A 22,147-nucleotide genomic window follows, 5' to 3' on the forward strand; every position below is an offset into this window, starting at 1 on the left:
ACTCTCGTGTTATTCTCAAATTTAAATTATGAGGTTTGTTTCTTTTTTGTATGTTCTAAGTGCAATTTTTAACATAAAAGTAAAACCGCAAATAATATCTCATGTACTTGAAGTCTCCTCTCAGTGTAGTTGGGTGTAGTCTAAGATGATCTTCTGATAGCTGTTCCGGAAGTAGTAAGCTACGTAGTTTTCCATTTCCATCTTACTTTTTGGCACGAAGTTTGCATCAAGCGCCCTAATTTAGGCGGATTATCTTGAAGAAACAACGGAAAAACGCAATATGTTTATAGCTCGTCATCAATTAAAATTCTGTGGGTGATTGAGAGCCCAGGCGTTGCATACTTTTTTGTGAGGGTGGCTTGATTTCATATTATCATTAGGGAGATTTTGATCTGATCTTTTAGTTTTCTAGTTAGTAAAGTGCAATTCCAGTCAGAAAAATGATGAGATTTATAAAGCGAACGCTTGAAGAATTCGGTAGTTCTCTAGAGACAAAAAAGCGTGTGAAATAGAAAATTCCAAGTCTAGAGTTACATTTTTTAAATGATTTTTCTTTTGAATGTCTAGAAAAAACTTAATCACTTAATAAAGGCGTATTAGAGCCAGTTGGGAATTTGTTCTAAAAAAAGACTACTCTACAAATAGTTCTGACGCTTTTTTGTTGTTGATACGCAAAATGGATCAAAATGAAATTTTTAGAGCTTTAAATTTTAATTTAATTTAGTAGAATTTCAGAATTCGTATTCTTTAAAAAAATTTAAGCGATGACTTAAATAAATTTCTAATAAATTTTAATAAACTCCATCCATTTTTTTTTCTAATAATAATTTGCATCACTGCCCGTGTAGAGTCTAGGAGGTTTTTCTTATCAGTGGTTATTTTCAAAATGTTGCAAAAAACCACAAGCGCGCTCTGTTGAGAAAAACTATCTGTTTGCAAAGATAAAACTGACGATTTGATCTCTGCGAAAATCTAAAAAAAAATTACCGCCATTTCCGGAGATCACGAAAATTAATTTTGCGGCCACCCAATTTCAAAAACTAGGCCCATGGCGGTAATTAATTATTAATTGCTGGAAATTAGGCTGGAACACTAATATTTTCCGAGCGCCCTTTTTTCATTTTGAGTCCCAAATTTTGAAAAAGCCATTTTCAAGTCCGTAAAAGTATTCATTGAAAAACCACCGGAACACTGGAAAGGCTCCAAACGACGCTCCGTGAACTATTTTTAATGCTCATCTTGTTCAAGAATCAAATAACTCAGCGGGATTTAGTGTCCAAATCAGGTGATGACACACCTGGATCAAATCCAATAAAAAGTTGAGCGAATTGCGTAATGTTTCTCCTTTTCAACCAATCAAATCCTTTGATTAATCTTCATTTTCGTTCCTGCTATCGCCGCGATGAGTTTGGCCTTCATTATAGACAAGAAACCACAGAAAAAAAGATTGAGAAGCATCAACAAAAGGGATTATCCAAATTGTTGCACACACATAGCTTCATCGTCAAACCGACACGAACGACGCACTGAAAAGAGACTTTTTCCTGATTAGCTCATTAATCTTAAAGACGTCAAAAAGGATGGACCGGTGTGTGACCTGAAGAACATTATATAAGGAGACGAGAGTGTTGAGCTTTCAAGCCATTTAGCCTCCCCATGTTGCTCCACCGAGCATCGAACCAATTACCATATGGGCAGTATCCCCCCTCTGCATGTTTCTAGTGTGCTCCCGAATAACCGTTTAATTAAAACTTTTGTGGTGTACATAGTTTTGAATATGACTCAATGATCTGGACCCTTCCTCTTCCTGTCCATTTACCACACCCCTAAGGTAGTCACTAAACTCCCTCCAAAATGATTCATAAGGTTATCAGCTGTTGAAGCTTATCGGAACAAAAATTACTATCCCCGTTGACGCAGTATATATATATACTTGCGGTTTGAAAAATGATCGTTCATATTTCTTCTTATCGTAAACTTATTAGAAATGTTTATTTTATTGAAGTAACCGAACATTACTTTTTGTCGCTCTCCATAATCTTTTTCAAATCCTCTCAAAAACAATGTTATTAACCATGCAAAATCAATTTAGAACTCTGCGTCTCTCCTCCCGCATTTTTTGTAGATCTACGTAGATCAATCCAAAATGAGACACGTGTAATCCATGTACCGCGACCTTCAAATTTCTAGCAACCTGTATAACCAAACGTATGCGATATTAATAACACTGACGTCTTTTTTTGTGATGCAAAATAAAAATCATCATTCCTCCTATCACGTTCAAACTCGATATTTTTGTCCGAAAAACGAAAAAAGGTCAGTGAGTCTTTATCAGTAGTATTGTAATTGTTTCCGAATTCGGAAGATCATTTGATGTCATGAAACGTAGTTTTGAAACAGTCTCGATGAATGCATTCAGTTGAGGTGTGTTTTGTGCCAAATTCTAGGTATAAACTAAAGTTATAGATTTCTCAGCTAAAATTAAAGGCAGACTAGTAGTGTAATTCTTTAGATGTTTTAATCCCCTTACGAAAGCCCAAATAGGAGGGAATTTCACGAAAGTGCCGCACTTTCAGTGTGGCCAAGTTTTGACCTAGCATTCTGAAAATAATCTAACAAATAGTTTTTACTAGTCTATAGGGCCCTGCGGTAATTCATGGAACACTGATGTGCGTTCATTTAGCATGCTTCTTTTTGATTTTTAAATTCTAATTCGAGTTAGCAGCTAATTTACCACGTGATGTCAGGCTGTCTCATTACGGTTTGATCTACAAAAAATGCGGTGTTTTCTCTCAAAAAAAAAAGTGACACTCTAGAGATTCCCACAATTCTCGTAGATCAAACCAAGATTTACAAGTTGTTGACTACTTGCTGCACCCAGGAGGTCTATAACTATAACTCATCTCTTATCAATAGATCAAAACGTTCAACTCACCTTCCACAGTCCAGTTCAAACTACACAATGACATATGAATTGGGGGGGTCAACTGTTTCCTGTAGATTCCTACATACTTCAGTTTCATTGATAAGAAGCACTTCGTCACCGAGTGTGGGCGATGTTTACGTCAGAGTGCTGGACAGTATCAAAATTAGTCACTAGAGCTGGAACAATGACTTAGTTCTGAGCTATTACTCACTTATGAGACACATGCACCGTCGCCTTCGCCGTCTCTCGAACCTAGTGGCTTTGATCTCTGATAGAGCTTCACGCTTTGGAGTAAACTATCTACAGACTCCCGGTGCATTGTGTGTCTTTGATCGTGTTATCATTCGTCTCCGTACAAGCGTTTATCAGTGGTTTCTTGCTTTTTACAAGCACTTCATCACGTCACTTTATTTTATTTGTTTCGTAGGTAAAAGGGGTGGGGAAATGGGACGAAAACCGTTTTAAAGCGGAGGTTTTCAGATTTTGAGTCAGTTTTTCTTGACCTTCTTGGCGAAAAATTTCTAATTTTATAATACATTTGGGGGTTAGCGAGCCTGCTTCCAAAAAGTATGAGAGCAAAGGATAGGTCTACAAAATTGCCCCATCTAACTTTTTTCGTTTAAAATTAGTGTAAACTATAGAAAATGATGTACCTGATTATTCGAAAATAACAAATATTTTAGCTGAAACATATTAGAAAATTCTCAAAAATAACCTGGAAATTGCCATTCATCCATTATCGAATTGTCTAGCAATTGACAACTTCTAGGCTATTTTGAGCATTTATTCAAATGTTTTAGCTCAAATAAATGCTATTTTCAAATTAATCAAATAATCAAATCAAAATATTTTGGTCTCATTGCACCTGGTGCAATAGGACATTTTTTAGAATTAACGCCCCTCATTTCTCTCAAAAACCGATTCCTCGAAAAAAATTTCCTAACTCAAATTTTATCTACAGTCTTATGCAACAGTGCATTGCGAAAGATTTCCTAATGCTCCCACAAACCGCAAAATTTTTTCTCAACATGTACGTTTTTCTTGTAATTTACAGCTTCCTTCCTACTATTTAGCATATTTTTCCAAATATGTTTTCTGATACGCCTTGTTACTCACAGGAGCTAGAACTAGATAGACAAACCAATTAGAACATCCCCCCGGAGGTTTGTATGTTTTTCGGAAAATGATCCATTGTTCAGATCAGTTATGATGTGTCGTGAGATGGGCGGGAGGAAGTGATATCATAAGTTCCCTTTACGGTTTCTGGTATATAATAATGCTCATTTAGTCGTAGAAATTTATTGTTCCGACTGTTCCGGAAAGATAATTTTTCTGTAGATCATTTATGCAAAAAATATTTTTCACTTTTGCATTAGTTTTTGCGTAGCACCCAATTTACCGAACAACTCTCCTTATCATGAAAATGCCCTTGAAATGACTAAATAATTTCACCGGTGCACATACTTTCTATTTTTTCCTTTTTTTCCATTGTCTAGAGCAGCAGCTGACGCAATTTTCCGACCTTTTCACACTTCCCACTCTGCATGCATTTTTGGATTTAAATTGTCTACGTACAAAATATCTTGCACCTGTGATGAAGTCACAAACTAGCTCAGAGATTAATTAGCTCTAGACATAGATGCTAACTGATGGGTTTGCAAGTACCTATGCCTACCTGCGTGCCTTCAACTCCCCTAATGCAGATAACAGTAGCCGTAGGTCAGTTGTAGGCACGGCAGCAGGCATAGAAGTTAACTGTTACAGTAACCACTCACCTGTACATTGGGATCTCCTCATTGATTTTGAGAGCTGACCTACATAGTATATCGAAGCGATTCGATCGCTAAACTCTGAGCTCACAGAATTGGAAACAATGAAAAAAAGGCTGATTCTGCTTTTAGAGTGACCACTTCTAATTTTAGCCGGCCCGGTGGTGTCGTCAAAATTCCTTTCCTGAAATTACGTAGATAATCAAGGCGCGGGCAGGTGAATATTCCATTCAAGACGGGCAAGAACACATGTTGTTGACTTTTTTAGTGTTGCTGCTCGATCAGTTGTCACAGTGTCAAATCACCTGCACATGTGCATTTTTAGGTGCTTCTGATGACGCGCCACGAGCTGCTACTCCGCCTTCTCAATTGTTTGACACTATATAATTCCCGATCGTCTCTCTCTCTCTCCCACTCACCCAATCTGAAAATTCGTTAAAATTCTGAACATTTTCAGATTGACCACTACTAGAGCTCTTCTCTCACTTCTTCTTCATCTTTCTTCATTCAAATCTTACAACTCCTTATATCGACCGCTCATTAATCGGATGCGCGGTCTGTCCGACTGAATGGAACAACTTAGTATTCAAACGGACGAGTTGCAAGATCAGGTACCCTAACCTATTTCTTTTTTTTTTTGAGTAGGCGAACTGGCAGGTGTACCAGAAAAACTGTTAAAGTTCGGTGGAAAAGATATGTGGTAAATTCTATATGTGGTAAATTTTCAGTTTTCCAACTGCTCGCCAGCTTCTGTCGATAGTAGCTACTCATCCTGCTCCAGCGTGGAGGACGAAGTAAGTATTCTTATTCTCATCTTCTGGAAGCCTAAACAAGATTGGGCTTATGCTTAGGATTCGGCTTAGGATTAGGCTTGGGCTTAAGAATTATAGAAAAAAAAATACAAAAATTGCACAATCCCAAAAAAACAGAAAACTCAAAAATCATGTGCCCAGAAACAACGGAAAATGAGATATTACAAAATCTGGCAAAAACTTTAATTTAAATTTTATTTTTTAAGATCGAAATCTACACACGCCTCGTGCGTAACGAAGAACCTCTGCGAAGGGACTTCTTCCGCGAGATGTCGAAAAACTCTTCGTGCTCCTCATCATTCGACTACGGTAATTCACAAAATTTCCATTTCTTCCTAATTATTGGTTTCAGGAGAGTTTGGACCATCTTCCTCGTCTCGCAAAGGCTCCAAAACCACCGATGCCGACCTCGACAGCCTTTTCCATTCTCTTGTGGTGAGCTCTTTTTCCAAGAACTTTTTTAAGATTCCCATGAAACCTTTTTTTTCAAATCTGTGGGAGAAAATTGGTATAATCCTTTTCTGAGCTATAATTTTTTTGAACTTTTTTCCGGCGGTAAAAAAAGGTGTGAGTGGGAACATGTGAATAATATCACCCGACTCCTCGTTTCCCACTTCATTTCAAACTTGGCATCCCCTCTCAACACAGTCATTGTTTCCTGTCGAATCACCCTGCACTTTCCCAACACATTTCGTGCCCGCTTATTAGAAAGATAATTGGATAGGTGAGATCACTTGTAGAGAGAGCCACGAGTGGTGTTGGTTGGAGAGAAATATTTCTCGTTTCAAATTCATTCTACAACTTTTCCACCCAACTAGTAGTAGTCTTTCTCTTTCTTTTTTTTTGGGTGTTGGCGCAATGGTATTTGCCATTAGTCATAGAGACAGTAGCAGCAGGGGTGGGACCCCTAATGCTAACAAGTCACTTGTACCAAAATGTCATTCATTTATTAGTAGTGTTTCTTTTGATGTTGCTGCTTTCTTTTTTGGCTACTGTAAAAAGTAGACCATTTTAGAAAATTTGGCAAGTTGTTTAGAAGTTTTTGGAAGTCGACTATTTTTTTTCACTCAAAATCAATGTTTCAACCTCTAAAAAATTTGAATTCTAGAAACTTTTTAAAAAAATTCTAATTTTTCCCACTGCTCAAAATTTATGAGAGTCTAGAAATGTAAAAAAATGTATCAAAAATCCCAAAAAAAAAACTAGAGTAGCCCCCCACAAAAATGGCTCCGAGTTTCTGAATTTAGACCCAACTTTTCATTGAAAATTACTGTCAAAATCAGGAATATATGCATATTGATTTATCTGAAAATCAGATTTTGCCCACTTGAACCATTGGAAAAAATGCTCGAAAATGGCCTTTTCAACAAGTATGATTTTTGATATTTTTGACCCATTTTTAGCATTTCTCAATAAAATCGCCCTGCATTTTTAAGGCTTTAGAACGTTTTTGGAGCTCTCGAGATAATTTCTTTATTTCTAGTTTGCTTAGCCATGTAGGCGGTAATTTTTCGAGGACTACAACAAATATTTTCAGCCCACAGGCTCTGCGTCATTTTAGACCAGAGAAGAGTACAAAAAGTTTAGCTCTCATAGCTCTTTTCTTGTTTTCTGCTCCAAAAAAACTCTTAACTTCCTCACATAAACAGTCCGAAAACCCGAAAAATATTTAAATGCTGGCTTAACCTTCAGTTTTGCTCAAACACATACACCCACTATCATCCGGCTAATTGATAGATACACGTGCCATTTGGCTCCCCCTTCAGTCCTCTGTGTCCACACCAAAATTTGGCATGAAACACCCCGCAATTTGTCGTCTTTCTTCTTCCTTTCATCCATCTCGAAAACTCTTTACTTTCGATTTTGATTTGATGGTCTCTCTGGGAAACCTGTTTCTATTATATCCTCAAAGTGTCACCTCTCATTCTTTTTTGGCTTCTGTCAGCGACGTCGTCATCACTCTTAGGTGGTCTCGGGGCGTGGACTGACATAATTCCTCGTGTATGCTCTTTTGTCGCAGCTAATGCTCAGGGCTCTGGACTCCGCCCCTTGAAATTTTCCTGGGCAGCCGCCTAATCAGCTGTTTGATAGAAGCGCACTTTTCATATATTCATACTTACTTCCCCCCTGCACCCTACAGTTATGATGAGCAAACGGACAGCTAGCAAAATTGACAAGCCTGTGGTCAGGCTCGGAGATGATCTTAGCGGACTTATGGGCTTTATAAAGTCTGAAATTGAAAGTTTGCAGGAGACAAGCGATCAGGTGAACACTGTACCAAAGCCCACGAAAACCGAAGTCGAGAGTATCCCCGAAGAATTCGAGCAGGTAAGAGCTTCATTCTGCACACAATTATAAACTTTTAATAATTTCAGAAACCATCCTCCTCCAGTCACCGTTTACCATCCGAAATGAACGCCTCAATCACCCATATCAAAAGTGAACTTGACCCAACTATGCAAGCATTTCAAATGCCACACAACGATCTTTTCCTGGCAACCGCCGCACCGCATTACAATCCATTCGCGTAAGTGTCGTCACAGATAACCACGTGTGAATTACTTTTGCTTCGTGTTTTCTACGTAGTACATCGAGCCGAGGATTAACCTCCATTGAGAGCATAAGCTGGTGCTTCCACGAGAGGATTTCTATTGTTTCTTCTTACAGACTTTCGAATGATTTCATGCCGAATCCCTTGATGCCTTCATTCACATCTCCATTCTATCCTCAACACTTTCCGGTATCGGATTCCAGGCGTGGAAGTCAGGGGACAACGAGCTCGTCGAACAATACCGGCGGAACACCATCGCCTCATTCAAGCTCTCTGCCAACGTCACCCCCGCAGTTGCAAGGCTTCTTAAGGTTCGTTTTTGAAATTTGAAATTTGATATTTTAAATTTGAAATTAAAAAAAAAAGAAAACTTTCAGATCCTTCCTCAACCCCGACAACCTCTCCACACCAACCTCATTCGGTGTCCCATCGGAAACAGCTCTTGACGCTGACAAAATGTGCGCTGTGTGCAATGATCGAGCTGTTTGCCTGCACTATGGAGCCAGAACTTGCGAAGGATGCAAAGGATTCTTCAAGCGAACTGTGCAGAAGAACTCCAAATACACTTGCGCTGGTAACAAGACCTGCCCAATCGACAAGCGATACCGTAGTCGGTGCCAGTACTGTCGCTATCAAAAGTGTTTGGAAGTCGGCATGGTCAAAGAAAGTAGGTGTACCCTTTGGGAAATGTTCATTATTTGTGATATTTCAGTTGTTCGACATGGTTCTCTATCGGGGAGACGTGGACGTTTGTCGTCAAAGACGAAGTTGGCAAGATCAGAGGATCAACCATCTCCACCGCTTCCTCTTCTAGCTTTGATGGGAAAAGCAATTGAAGATCATACAAATATGACTGTTGTCCGGCAATTTGTAAGTCGGAAATTTAGCATTTCTTTTGGAAAATGTTTATCATTTAGATGCAACCATTCGATGAGACTATCGCACTGAGAATCCTGCACGGAGAGCTTCATGCCACCAAGAAGCTTCTCATGGCAATGCCACAAATTTCCGAGATTCAGCCAGCCGACTTCCAGATCCTCCTCAGCAGATCTTTCTTCGCAATCATGGCAATCCGCGTGGCAAACCGATGTGGCAACAGCACCGACACAATTATGTTCGAGTCTGGAGAGCTTTTCTCGTTGAACGCGTTCCCTGCCTGCTTCCAACAAATCATTCGATTCATGGTTGACAAAGCACGAACCTTCAGCTCATTGGTTGACTGGGAGCCTCAGGCATTCGCCGCCTTTATTGCTCTTCAATTTTTGGCTGGAAACACAGGTGTGTAGAATTTAAACCCTAAAAAGCTTCAGCAAAGTTTATCTACTCCTCATTTCATAATTTCAAAATTTTTTCAGAACATAACGTACTTGGATTGACCAACAAACCTCTCGTCGACCAGGTTCAAAGTACCATCATCAATGCTCTCAAGGATCATTGCAGCGGATCTCAGAACAAATTGGCCAAGATCGTTAGATTGGTAAGTTTGTCATTTTCAACGTGTGACGTAGAATCTAGCGGGGAAGCCTTGTAACACGCTTTGAGGGCAAAATTTGCACGCTTCTAATGCTAATCCATGTCTGCCAGGAAGCAAAATTTTTATTTTTTATTGAGGGTTGCACTGAGAGCAAGTATTCCAGACTGACATGCAAGTAGGATGTCTAGTATAACACTAACTATTCAATTTTCAGACCCAAGAATTCGATGTATTCCATGCTCTTGGACTCCAGGCCCTGGACATTCTCTATCCATCACACCAGCTTCCAGAAGAGTTCATGTTCCTTATCAATCTTACACGTGCTCCATTACGATCTACGGATGCACCGCCAGCTTGTGGAAGCCCAGTTGCCCCATCTGGAAGTTCACTTTTTAACTTCCAAATGGGCCCGGCTGCCTTTTAAAATTTTTTAAATGTTTAAAATTTTAAAAATTTAAAATTAATATATTTTTCAAAATCGCTAGCCCCATTGAATTGCATATCGCAAAGATTTCTAATTTATTTTGTTTCCCCACTACTGTCTCAAACAAAAAATCACTTCCAGAAAAATTTCAAATAACTTGTTACCGGTACTTTCCCAACAATTTTTGCTCCTTGAACCTCAAATCTCTCAGAATTTGTCCCCCCATTCGGTTTTTATTTTATGAAAAGCCTCTAGTTTTTGTGTGAATTCCAATCCCCGAATATCAATTTTGTTTTGTTTCAATTTTCAGAGTTTATTTATTTTAACTGATATTTCTTGAAATTATTGTATAGAAAAAGAAAACCATAAATTATATATTTTTACATTGTTTCATTTTATTACAAAGCACCGGAGAGAGAGGGACAAGAATACTGTGGGGAAGGGGTATACTGAAGTTTAGAGAGCAATTCCTGGAGAAAAAGGTCTGAAGCTTAACAAAAATTATTTCGCATTTGTCGTTTGTTACGTCTCATGTACTGGAACGCGGTTTTCAGATCGGTTTTCAGCTCGCAGCGGCTGAATCCACGGTCGTCAATGATGGGCTCCGGATGAGCAAAGTCTGGGCACTTCTTCCCTGAAATTTGAAGGTTTTTCGAAGTGAAGAAGGCATGTGTCCCCTCAAATAGAAGTGTGTGACGTCACACGTTTTAAGGGGCATTGACCTACTGTATCATAATTTACGCGCAAAGTTTCTGTTCTGGACTGTGCTGAACTTGGTTGAACCGCGGAACCCGCGAAACGTCCGTGCAAGAACAATCGGGACATTATTTCCTTTTAATATTAAAGTTTTCAAAATGTTAGGGTTCGCCTCAAACTGTTCTGTGTGACGTCACGGGTTGGCCAAAAGCGTCAACTTTGAACACAAGTTTCTAGTATAAATTTTAGTTCAAAGATAATTGGAAATTATTTTAAGGTGAAAAAGAAATGTGGTAAGAATACTAAATCACCTATTGAATTAATTATAGCTGCAGAAGATCACTGAAATTTTCACGACAGCTGATAATATTTGTTGAAATGCCAGGGAAAGGTTACCTAAAGTTTGTCGGCTTTTTACGCAAATGACAGGAAAATGAATGAAATTTTTGAAATCGCGGGGGTTTTTTGTTGCAGCCGACGTTTTACGGGCACTTTGAGAGGATTCCTAGAAAACATTTTGTTGCAAAATTGTATACTCTGAAATAATGTTACGGGAATAATCCCTTCATTACACTTTTTGTACCTTAAACCTATTCTATGTCTGATCTTTATAATAGCATTACAACGTCTGCACCTATACACTTAATCTACCACCCAATACAATTCTGATCTGTGACGTTTGCCCTCCCCAACTTTAATCTTCTCTTTTGAAAGCTTTTGTATCTGACAGAGCAGGTTGTTGGTTGAGCATTGGGAAGTGATAACCCGGAAATTTTACCTGTGAAAAATATTTTTTTGGGATCTTTAAGGATAAATGTTGCTGGAAAAAAATGGAAAGATGACCGGAAATGTTGTATAGTTTTTTAAAAATTAATGAAACTTTGAATAATTTTTTTACTATTTTAATTTAGTAAGGCACCTCCTAAAATCAATTTTGAGACATTTTAACGTTCGCAAGTTCAAAAAACTTAAATATACTTTGAAATTTAAAAGGTTTAATCTTATATTACTAGTTTCAAGATAAAATTTTCAAACCTCCCTTACAAAGTTTAAATTTTTTGTGCTGTGGGCATTTTTTAAGAAAATATATTTTTTATGCAATTTTGGCAATTTCCAAAATTGTAGAAAATTTATGTTACTTGCAATTGCCGCGCTGACCTCAAAATTTTAGATAACTGTATATTAGATACTGTAATTCTGGCAAGGGATCTTTAAAATCAATTTCCCAACTCACAACACTTGTTGAATAAAAAATGTCGTCCTTTCTCACAAAGACATCGGGATGGAAATTGAGATCTGTCACAGATGGTGCTCTCACATGCTTGTTTACATTGATCTTCAATCATACATCCAGTTTCGTTTGGTTTAAGAGCTGAAAATTATCGATTTTTTTTCTAATCAATAGTGGAACTAGCTAGTACGTATGTAAGTTAATTATAAACGAAACAAAATTTTCAACACCTTCATTATATTTTTTTAAAGAGCAAAGTTAGGTACCATCAATATCAGAATTTTCAGGCAACCTCCACTTGCCTCGCGCCGCGACCCGCGTCTTTTTTTATAGCCAGTAAATTTGGATTTCCAGCAAAAAATCTTAGCTTAAGCTCTGATTTTTACTATAAATCGTAGTTCTCAGAGCTATTACGTCAAACTCGTAATTGTTTTCAATACAAACACGAGTTATATTCAGACCGAAAAATGTCTATTAATATCTAAATAACACATCAAATTATTCAGTTTATGATAATATTTTAAACTGTGACTAGATAGGGCTTCGTTTCCTTGAAAACTGGCCCGTCGGCTATATTTGGAATGAGTCACAGATTATTGATAAATCAACAAAATGTTATCATTGTGAGGGTGGAGGAATATAATTATGGTGTGTCGACAAATAAAATAAAGTTTCAAACAACTTTTGAGCATGTTGGAAATGTTTTTCATAAAGTTCTGAAATTTAAAGCCTAGAAATAAAGTTGTTTGAATTTGTATTTCTTTTGATTTTCGCATTAATTTCATAAGAGACTAAAAATAGTCGAATTTCAAATATTCAAAGATTAAGGGATTACACGAAATTGCCTAAGATTTTTTCAGTGCTCCAATTAAAAAAAGATGGAAGCTTACAAAGTATGTTCCAAAAACCTATTCCCCGTCTACAGTAACCCGCAAAAACGTACCCATTAAGCAACATCCTTTAGAATACGTTGTCGCGTGGAAGCAGCTCAGTCCAGTATCGCAGTCCATCGTTGTGGTACATTCTAGAAAAAATGTGGAATTTTTAATGTGTCTGATTTTTTCTGCATATTTTTGATTGATTTAAATCAATATGAGATCAATTTAAAAGTTTAAAAAAATCTGATGAAAATCAAAATTTTTTGGAATTTTTTAGAGCGTACATCAGCCGAAGAATACGTTGTCATAAAATTTCCGAATAGTTTTCTAACTTTGTTTTTCAAAAAATTACTTCTTGTTACCTTGAGAGCATGTGAAGTCAACGAGTTTTGCCTGTAGAATTTCAATAATTGGATAGTACCATGGTGTTTCAGTTGCAGTTGCTCGAACAAAACCATTAGAGCACACAACTGATAATATGATAAAACGAAGAAGCATACCGAAAACTGATAAGTAACTGATCAGATTGAACTGGACGACTGAGGAAGTACTTCTTGAGTTTCCGAAAGGAAGTCGTTAAAAAGCAAACAAGTGTGGGACAAGGAGCTCGACCCAAAAAACGTGTTGTTTGAATTGAAAGTACTTAGGCTCACGAGAGGGAACGGATTATGTTATGTTAGTGACCGTTGGGAATTTTCGGACTATGCGGGAAAAATCAAAAAGGTCATTGCTTGTAATTATTTTTGTTGTTAAGCTAGACTCCCGATAGACTAGTTTGGGACATCTATAAAACAGAAAGGAGGAAGGCAAATTAGGCGAACGATTTTTCCCGGCAAATCAGAACATTGCCAATTTACCAAATTTGCCGGGCAAACGGCAAGAAAAAATGTTCGGCAAATTGTGGTTCTGCACATTTTTTTTTTGGAAATTTTAGAATTTCAATTTCAATCGGCAAAATTGTACGCATCATGTTCCTACATCTATTATGAAAAGTAAGCAAATTCTAACTTAAGAACACGGAAAAAAAATTTCGGCGAATTTCCGAAAATGAATATTTCCGGCAAATGGGCAAACCGGCAGTTTGCCGATTAAAAAATTTGGCAAAACCATACAAAATGCACTGGATTCAATACTAACTTTTCTGATAAAAGTTTCCAGCCTCTAATCGGTCTTCCGGCGACAAAAAACAATTCTGAAAACCCAAGATCTTAGCTATCACGTATCACTTTTTTATCGTTTCAAACTTGCTGGAACTTTTCAATGTTGGGAAACTGTTAACGTTATGTTTTAGCTGTGAATCTCTAGAATTGAGTTGAGAAACCGGACTTACAATAACTGGACACAGTTTTTTTTCCAAATCCGGTGGACGGCAAACGATTTTTTCCGGCAAATCGGCAAATCGGCAAATTGGTAGAATTTAAAAAATCGGCAAATTGCCGGAATTAAAAATTTCCGGCAAATAGACAAACCGGCAATTGGCCAATTTACCAAATTTTCCAGAAAAACGGCAATTGTCGAAAATTTTCGGCAAATTATGGTTTTGCACTTTTTTTTGGAAATTTCAGAATTTCAAGTTTTATGTGTTTCCGTCTATAAAAAATCCCTCTAAAAACTTCCGGCATATTGAGATCCGGCAAACGGCATTGACAAAAATTAAATTTTCCTGCAAATCGGTGAACCGGTAAATTGCCGATGTGACGAATGTGTCGACGAAAAAATTGCCGAACGGTAAGCCGCCCACCCCTGATCTAATAGTCAATATATTAAAATATAAATAGTACCTCTGCAGACAAATCGAAAATTAGTCTTGCATATGCAATACAAACAAAAGCTAGTAAAATGTCTATGTCTCCCCACAATACAAGCCGCTTTCTTTCCTCATAAAAACCGTGTCAACCGAACCATAATAATCATATCTCTTCCTCCTTTGTTTTTATATGTTACCTGACTATTATTTCATCCCACCCCACCCCCATCTCCCCCTATTTTCCGCATTGTTTATGTGTCTCATTAGTGTGTATCGATAACCTTCTCCTCCTCGCGACGACCCTCGTTCCCCTCTTCCGATAAGTTTAACAATTCGAATATCCGAAGTGCCAACAAAAGTGGTCCCTTACACCGAGAGATACCAGCTGACTGTGCTCTTCACTAATCAGAAAACTCCTTTTTACCTTTTCCTACCTCTTCCCTTAAACCAACATTCCTTTTTCATCAATTCATTTGCAAAAACACTGAATAATACATGCGATTTCCCGTATAATAATGCTACATATCTCTGCGTCTCTTCATCTTCTATTATCTCTCTTCTCTTCTATTCGGCTTCTTCCATATGTTCGTATGTGTATCTATCCTCCTCCGTCTTCCCGGCTGCTCGGTTGTGCCCGGCCACCTGCGTCTCTTCATCTTGCACAGTGTCTCGGCGATCCGTCAAATGTTGCAATGATCGAAAAGAGTGTCCCTATCGCCTTTTGATTTGCATTCGGATACCTTCGCACGTCCCGAAAACAATTTTGCCGAATTATGACTAACACCCGGTTTTTTGTGTGTGGCTTGTTTCAATATTTGCATTTTTCGTATAACATTTATGAATATATTTATGTGGTAGATACTATAGATTTACCCTTGGATACGGTATCTTCCATTTTAGTGAAGGGCCCACAGATATTTGCTTTCTGAGTTTTGTAGAAATTTTCTTAGAAATTTTAAATTTTGTTTTTCGATTTCCTTGGAAAAAAATCCAAACTAAAAATTAAAAAAATCCAAACTCAAAGATCAAAAATTTTTCGGAAACCAGTTTTCAAAAAATTTTTTTAACGATATCTTCATATTTTTCGATTTAAAAAATAAAACTAAAAGAAATTTAGAAAAGTTTAGAATAAACGATTCGAATATTGTTTTTATAATTGAAAAACGAAAATTTTTTAATTTTTGAGATATTCAAAAAAGTCTGAAAATGTTTTGAAAAATTTGATTAATTTTTAAAACAATTTTCTGACAAATATTAATTTTTAACAATTTTTGTTCATATTGTAAAATAATTAGTTTTCAAAAAAATTTAAAAAAAAACAAAAAATTCAATTTTTAAGTTTTCTGAAAAATAAAAACAAAACAACGAAACTTCAAAAATATGTTTTTAGAATTTTTTGAAAAAATCCGAAAAAAAAACATTTAATGAAACTTTTAATTGATTTATTATCCAAAAACTGAAACAATTAGCAGAAAAATTTGATAAGTCTGAAAGAAATTAAGGCAGAAAATTAAAATAAAGCACTTTTCTAAAGGTTTTGAATCGAAAAAGTAAACTTTTGAAACTTTGAAAAACCGATTAATTGGTATAATCGAGAAGTAAAATTTCCTATTTTTATTCATTTTCCAGTTTTTTTTGGAAAATCAAAATTCGTCAAGTCTGAAACCGAAAAAATGGGAAACGGAATTTTTGAACATTAGGCACGATGAAGGCAGGCATTTTGAGCCTTACCTTAAGTTCCAAATAATTTCCAATCCTCCATTTTGGCAACCGGAACTTTTCTCCACCACTACCCCGATTGATGCTCGTAAACCATTCTCCATTTTACGACTTTTCAACGATCACGTTTACAACTGACGTTGTATATTCCCAAGTTGCAATTTTCTTTTTCTCCACTACTCCCCGTGTTCCCATTCCCATATAAAAAGACAAAAATGCATATCAAATAGTTCCTCTAGCCAATCGCATAAATCAAACAAAAAAAATAGAAAAGGAGGGGTGATGGGATGTCGTTTAGAACATGCAGAACATGTTAGATGGTGGTTGGACGGTGGTGCACATTTTTCTATTTGCCTAATAGTTTAGGTCGTTTCTTTATTGCACAAGATGTTCTTATTACCTCTCCCTTCAATAAGAGCATATTCTTTTGAACAACAATTTTTGGACGTTGTTTTTTTCTGAGGTACTCTGTGAACTTTTTAAGAAACATAGGTATATAAATTTTCACTAGGTATTCTTTCATTAAAACCAATATAATTTTAGAACCTTTTTCATTTAAGATGTGTTTTGGATACTGTCTAAAAAATTACACACATTTTTTAATGGAAATTGGGATTAGAAATTCTAGACGGATTTTTTTTAAATTTCAGTATAAATATAATTTTTTTTTTCATAAGAACAACAATTTAAATAAAATTATTGATAATTTTCAGCAGAATTAGATTAAAATGTTTTGGTTAAAATTGCCAATATAATTTTTTTAAACTTTTTTCCCAACAAAGATTTTAGCATAATAAGACAAAAAACACTAAAAGCTTATACGATATTAAAGTCTCGTACGTTTCAGTCCAAAATCCAAAATTTCTGTACAAAACTTTCCAGCCGTTTTATTGTTTAGGCCGTGCATATTTTGGCCTTGCGAAAAAAATTTGTTGACAATAAGTACATTATACCTTTGACCACCTTTACGTGGCATAATTAGGATGAAATTTCGTAATATATTTCATAAGTCCCTGACACATAACACAACTATTTTGTCAAATTTACTAGTGTGATTTCTTAAATTCCAAGTTTAGATATTTAGATCACCGATGTGTTATATGTTTTTATATAGACTGATATCTTATAAAAAGGACCCAGAAAAAGTGTCATCCAAATGTATATATGTAGTGGTATTTTGGAATTATTACATTTTACATTTTGAAATGCGTATAAAACTAATGAATATTGTTCATTGCTCTGTGCCCATTATTCATTTTTATTTAAAATTTTTCATGTGTGCGGCAAATTTCAAAATTTGCCGATCTCGGCAGATTCGGCAAACGGTAAATTCGCCAAATTCGGCAATTTTGCCGCACGCTCCTGATTGAGCTCCCTATCAAAACCCGTCAATCTCTCACTGTTTCCTCTAAGCTCTTCCGGCTTGTACTACTCGCCAATAAATCGCCTTCAAATCGATCTCATAAAAATGTTCGTGTGCTCATCCCAACAGCTTGTGCTCCACACACACACACACAGGGTGCCCCTTGATCAATTCAAAACGCGCCCGGCGTTTTTATTACTCGAAGTCTCGTTTTACACATTTCTTCTTCACTCTCGCTCGATTCTCAACTTTTCTGCCCAACTCTCGGATCATTTTTTTTTGTGCCTTTCTCTTTTTTTTTTCGAAGTGTGTAGCTCCAGGAGACACTTTCAATTTTTGAATGATGTACTTATTGCAGCCCATCTGTATGTACAACTTTCATTATTATTAGTACTAGTGGTGGCATTCGGAAAATCACCAAAAAACCGTTTGGTTTGTAATAGACAGCATCTACTAGTTTTCTATCCCATTGTGATCAGCCTTACCACCTGTTGACGCTGATTCGATTTGAGATTCACTTTGAAACTTGGATATAGTTAAAGTGTTCACTTCATTTCATACTGTTGCATTTTATGAATAGAAAGTATTTAAATGTTAGTCTAAGTTCCAAAAATGGGTAGTTTTAACTCTAAATATTGATTTATAAAAATCGCTGAAAATTTAGGTTTTACCGAAATTTTTGAATTTAGTTCTCAAAAGAACGGAAATGCTTTCATGCTATTTATGCTATTTAAACTGTTACTTTTATACAAAAATCCGGCGTTCAAAAATCAGTAGTGAAGAATTTAATTTTTCAATTTTGAAAAAAATTCAAATGGCTGAATTATTTTTGAATTCCCGCCCAAATTTCCAGTTAAATTCTATAGTTTTCTTACACTTGTTTCTTTGAAATTGTATGTGTCTGTGAAATTTTTAGACATTTTATCGCAAAAATTGTTTTATACAAATGTGATTTTTTTTTTGAAATTATCTAGGCCAATTTTAGAGGTCAAATTTTTTTCCGGTGAAAAAATTTCAAATGTCTGAAAATTTGACTAAAAATGTTTCTAATTATCCAAAAAAAATTAAAATGAAGAAAAACCAATTAATTTAGTCGGAAACCGCAAAAATGTAAAGTCAAATTTAATTTGGAAGTTTTTTGATTTTTGCAAAATTATGATAACAAAAATCATTAAAAATTTAAAAAAAATTCTAAAAGTTTTCAACAGTTTTTTTTATCAACAGTTTTTTTTATCAACAGTTTTTTTTATCCGGTATATTTATACTGTTTTCTATCATCTTTAAGTTAAAAAAAAACTTGTTCCTTTTAAGATACTTTTCTTGCTTCCCTTTTTGTTCTCGAGTATTAACGGTTTTTCTAGCATACCACACACTTTTTTCGTAGAATTCCATTTTTAACGACTTGTATCATCATTGGCTCTTCACCCTCTTCTAAATCTCCTCAACATGTGTACTTTATCATTTCGACAACACTACCAAAAACTCAACCGATACATCATTGAGTTGATCCCTTCGGGGATTCTTTTCGGGTTTTGGGTTTTTGCTGGAGCGGGCTCCTCCAGCTCATTTCATATGCACAATTTGACCGCCGCTCTCTTTTTGTTGGTAAAGTGCGAAAGCGGATATGTTTTTGGCGAGAAACAGCTTAGTGTGAAAGCGAAGAAGGAGATGAAGCCATTTCTTTTGACCTCCTCCCACTTGCGTTTCCTTGAATCTCTGCGTCGTTTGGAAGAGAGTGAAGATTTTGGAAGAAAAAGAAGAAGCACTACGTTCCCTTTTTAGTTTTCTTGCAAAAAATTCAATTTGAAATTTCGAATGTTGCGATCACGCTCTACTGGTGTTTTTTTCGGCCAGCACTCATTTTTAGGTGCCCAAGAACTATCTAGATCATCTGAAATTTCAATTAGTGACGATAGGCGCTCAGGTAACCTTGTAGGTGAAGAAGGTAAAGTTTGCGGCAAATTCAGCAAATTTGCCGAAACGGGCAACTCAATTTCATGCTATTTTACTATAATTTTTTGAACAAAATTAACATTTTTGGTCAAATTTTTTAAAACCCAATTTGTGGTGTGTGCGGCAAATTTTCAAAATTGCCGAGCTTGGCAAACGGAAGTTTCGGCAAATTTGCCGCATATCCCTTTTTTAGATGCTTCAACTTACCTGTAATTTTGGAAGATTCGCTCAATTCTTTATACATATTTTTTTCGCTTTTTAAATTATTTTTCGAGATTTTTTTTTCCATTTTTTCTCAAAAATCTGAAATTTTCCAACCTATCATTTCTTCTTAGTCCCATCATCTTCTCGCCGCTCTTCTTTCCATCTACATTTTGTCTAATTTGCACTCAATTTCGTGTCATTCAATTATATCATAAGCGACTTGAGTCGACCGCTTCTCCTTTTTCTTCTTCTTTTGCAGTTTCTCCTCCCTCACCAACGTCCTTAATTTCTAATCCGCTTTTTGGTTTGTATGTGTGCTTCTCTATACTTCATCTTTCTTGCAGCAGCTCCATTTTCAATTTATCTGGGAATTATAGGCTAGATAGCTTTGTTGAAAATTTTCAGAGAAAATTTTTAAAAACTCGTATTCTAAATCTGAACGACATACTATAAACTTGAAATTTTCAAGGTAAATACCCCTAGTTCGTAGGAATATCGTATCAATTTTTGTCGTATCAATTTGACAAAAGCCTAGATATTTATTTTTCACATGAACCCATCTAAACAAAACATACAACAATTCTAGGAATGACATACATAGTACATATTATTACTACTTTTATTTGGTCTCACAGGAAATGTACTTTTTGCATCAACTATAAAGATATATAAATACCGCACTCATTTTTACATACTTTATTTCATAAATCTTTATTTAAAGCCACATAATTTAAATTTAGGGAGATGTTCCTTAATTTTGAAGAAACATACTCCTGTTTTGAAAAATGCATAGGTCTAGTTTAAAGGTAACACTATTTGAAAGGCACGTAGTTCAAATTCAAGAGTGCATACCTGAATTAGACATAATTTAAAGTTTAAGCTACAAATCCTTTTTTTGAAACACATACCCGAAAGGTACATTTAAAGGCACATAGTTTTAAAGCAAGTTAAAATTCAAAGATTAAAGGTGTATATTCCAGAAATTTTCTTTCTACAAATACCATAACCGTACTCTTATTATACTCATCTTCAACTTTTTCTCCGTTTCCCGTGCCACGTCATCAATCAAAACTTCTCGGTGTGTATGTCACATATCCTAAGAGGGCCTAATAATTGCCTCCGATTCCATCCAATTTTTGGCGGCAGCGGAGTCCAGGTCCACTTTCATTCTATTTTCGCCCTCTCCTAAAGCACACAATTCGTTTTCTAACGTTTTTTTTTTCCTTTTTTCCTTCTTCTATTGGGTCCACTCCACTTCATAATGTGTTGTTGCTGGGGTGGAAGGAAGGAAGAAGAAGCTGTCCCAGTTTTCTCATTTATTCTATTTTTCCTTCATTCCATCTGGCTCCTTATCTCTTTGGGGTTCTCAAAATTAAAATTTGGCTTTGTTTCGTTCCTTCCCAAAGAATTTTCGCGCGTTATTTATTGAATTTCCTTGGGGGCTCCGCGAGCACTTTCGCCTCATTAGATGGAAAAAGTAATGTGTGGCAGGGTGATGTAGTCATGGATTTAGCACTTGGAGATTTGAATTTGGTGCGGTATTTTTAGAAAACTTTTTTCAAAAAGTTTTTTTGAAGTTTTTAATAGAAAAATATCAAGCTTTGCAACGTTTTTTCACCAATTTAGAGCATTTTTTCTTTCCTGGAGAAAATTGTTTCTCATTGAAATAAACAAATTTTGATAAAGCTTAGAATTTGCTCTTTGATTTTGGAAAAAAATTATTTTTTTTCGATTTTTTGGAATGTGTTCTTCTGTTTCAATAGTTCGAGTTTCGGCTAATTTTTAAATTTAAAAAAAAACACTCGAAATTAACTTTCAATTTTAAAAATTCCATATTAAAAAAAAACAATTTTTAGTAGAAATTCGTAATTTCAATTAGCTTTTTTTTTCCTAATTTCGCTGCAGCGCATTTTCTCAGTAGTATTTTTTGAATATTTTGTGCTGGAGTTTAAAGGATTTCATTTTCTAATAATTAGCCATTTGAAAAACATATTATTGACGAAATTGATAAATAAAAAAAAATATTTAAAAAAACTAAAACGCGAAGACATCTGCGGGCTTTTTTATTGGTTCTAAAATTTAATTTCTCCCAAAATTTTTTACAGACAGGGAACTATTTAAAAATAGATCTAATCCGACCAAAAATTAAAAAAAATCAATAAAACACCCCGCCCATATAATGGCTCTTAACTGCATTAGCCTCTCCCTAAACTCTCAGAATTTGAGTCCATCCGTCCACTACTACTAGTCCTTCCTATTCTTCTTATGTTGCACTTATGTTCCAAAATCTTCAATTTCTTGCTACATTTATCCCTTTCTTTGACCACTCTCTCTCATCTGTTTTTCATTTCCCTATTCCTATTTTTTGAGGCTTTTCCTCCTCCCGGCTAAACAAAAAAA

At 35.8% G+C, this 22,147-nt stretch overlaps 2 protein-coding genes and 5 non-coding genes across 8 annotated transcripts; 1 reads left to right on the forward strand and 6 right to left on the reverse strand.

The window, feature by feature from the left end:
* Window positions 1–5,146: 5,146 nt before the first annotated feature.
* nhr-6 (Nuclear hormone receptor family member nhr-6) lies at window positions 5,147–10,337 on the forward strand (the record flags this gene model as incomplete). 2 transcript variants are annotated; one of them, NM_065330.8, is made up of 12 exons in its annotated part: window positions 5,147–5,306; window positions 5,424–5,489; window positions 5,714–5,816; window positions 5,860–5,942; window positions 7,758–7,835; window positions 7,883–8,034; window positions 8,175–8,369; window positions 8,436–8,725; window positions 8,771–8,928; window positions 8,976–9,336; window positions 9,414–9,535; window positions 9,747–10,337. In NM_065330.8, exons 1-12 carry the CDS (start codon window positions 5,265–5,267, stop codon window positions 9,954–9,956), a joined length of 1,860 nt encoding a protein of 619 aa, NP_497731.1. In that variant the 5' UTR covers window positions 5,147–5,264. The 2 variants fall into 2 exon arrangements, with proteins under 2 accessions (NP_497731.1, NP_001379487.1); NM_001393310.1 differs by lacking the exon at window positions 5,147–5,306 and having other exon boundaries at window positions 5,417–5,489; window positions 9,747–9,956.
* Window positions 5,244–5,302, reverse strand: C48D5.8. Its single transcript, NR_052189.1, has one exon. It is a non-coding gene; the product is annotated as an Unclassified non-coding RNA C48D5.8 (non-coding RNA).
* Window positions 10,261–13,302, reverse strand: C48D5.3 (TIL domain-containing protein). The gene is made up of 4 exons (NM_001026057.4): window positions 13,124–13,302; window positions 12,827–12,907; window positions 11,887–12,024; window positions 10,261–10,590 (listed from the first exon to the last, which is right to left on the reverse strand). The coding sequence occupies exons 1-4, from the start codon at window positions 13,257–13,259 to the stop codon at window positions 10,448–10,450; spliced, it is 498 nt and encodes a 165-aa protein (NP_001021228.2). The 5' UTR covers window positions 13,260–13,302; the 3' UTR covers window positions 10,261–10,447.
* Window positions 13,303–17,708: 4,406 nt separating this feature from the next.
* C48D5.7 lies at window positions 17,709–17,813 on the reverse strand. Its single transcript, NR_052190.1, has one exon. It is a non-coding gene; the product is annotated as an Unclassified non-coding RNA C48D5.7 (non-coding RNA).
* Window positions 17,814–19,166: 1,353 nt separating this feature from the next.
* Window positions 19,167–19,313, reverse strand: C48D5.6. Its single transcript, NR_052191.1, has one exon. It is a non-coding gene; the product is annotated as an Unclassified non-coding RNA C48D5.6 (non-coding RNA).
* Window positions 19,314–20,172: 859 nt separating this feature from the next.
* Window positions 20,173–20,322, reverse strand: C48D5.5. The gene has a single exon (NR_052192.1). It is a non-coding gene; the product is annotated as an Unclassified non-coding RNA C48D5.5 (non-coding RNA).
* Window positions 20,323–20,772: 450 nt separating this feature from the next.
* C48D5.4 lies at window positions 20,773–20,921 on the reverse strand. The gene has a single exon (NR_052193.1). It is a non-coding gene; the product is annotated as an Unclassified non-coding RNA C48D5.4 (non-coding RNA).
* Between the last annotated feature and the right edge of the window lie 1,226 nt (window positions 20,922–22,147).

This window comes from Caenorhabditis elegans, chromosome III (assembly GCF_000002985.6).
Source record: "Caenorhabditis elegans chromosome III".
Taxonomy (NCBI): Eukaryota; Metazoa; Nematoda; class Chromadorea; order Rhabditida; family Rhabditidae; genus Caenorhabditis; species Caenorhabditis elegans.

Bases quoted from the DNA above. Each gene is read 5' to 3' on its own strand.
- C48D5.3 (NM_001026057.4), bottom strand. From the start codon at position 13,259: ATGCTTCTTCGTTTTATCATATTATCAGTTGTGTGCTCTAATGGTTTT. The intron at 12,908-13,123 runs GTAACAAGAAGT...CATTTTTTCTAG, and splicing joins TGACTTCACATGCTCTCAAG to AATGTACCACAACGATGGAC. The intron at 12,025-12,826 runs GTACGTTTTTGC...GATAATTTTCAG, and splicing joins TAAAGGATGTTGCTTAATGG to CTCTTAAACCAAACGAAACT.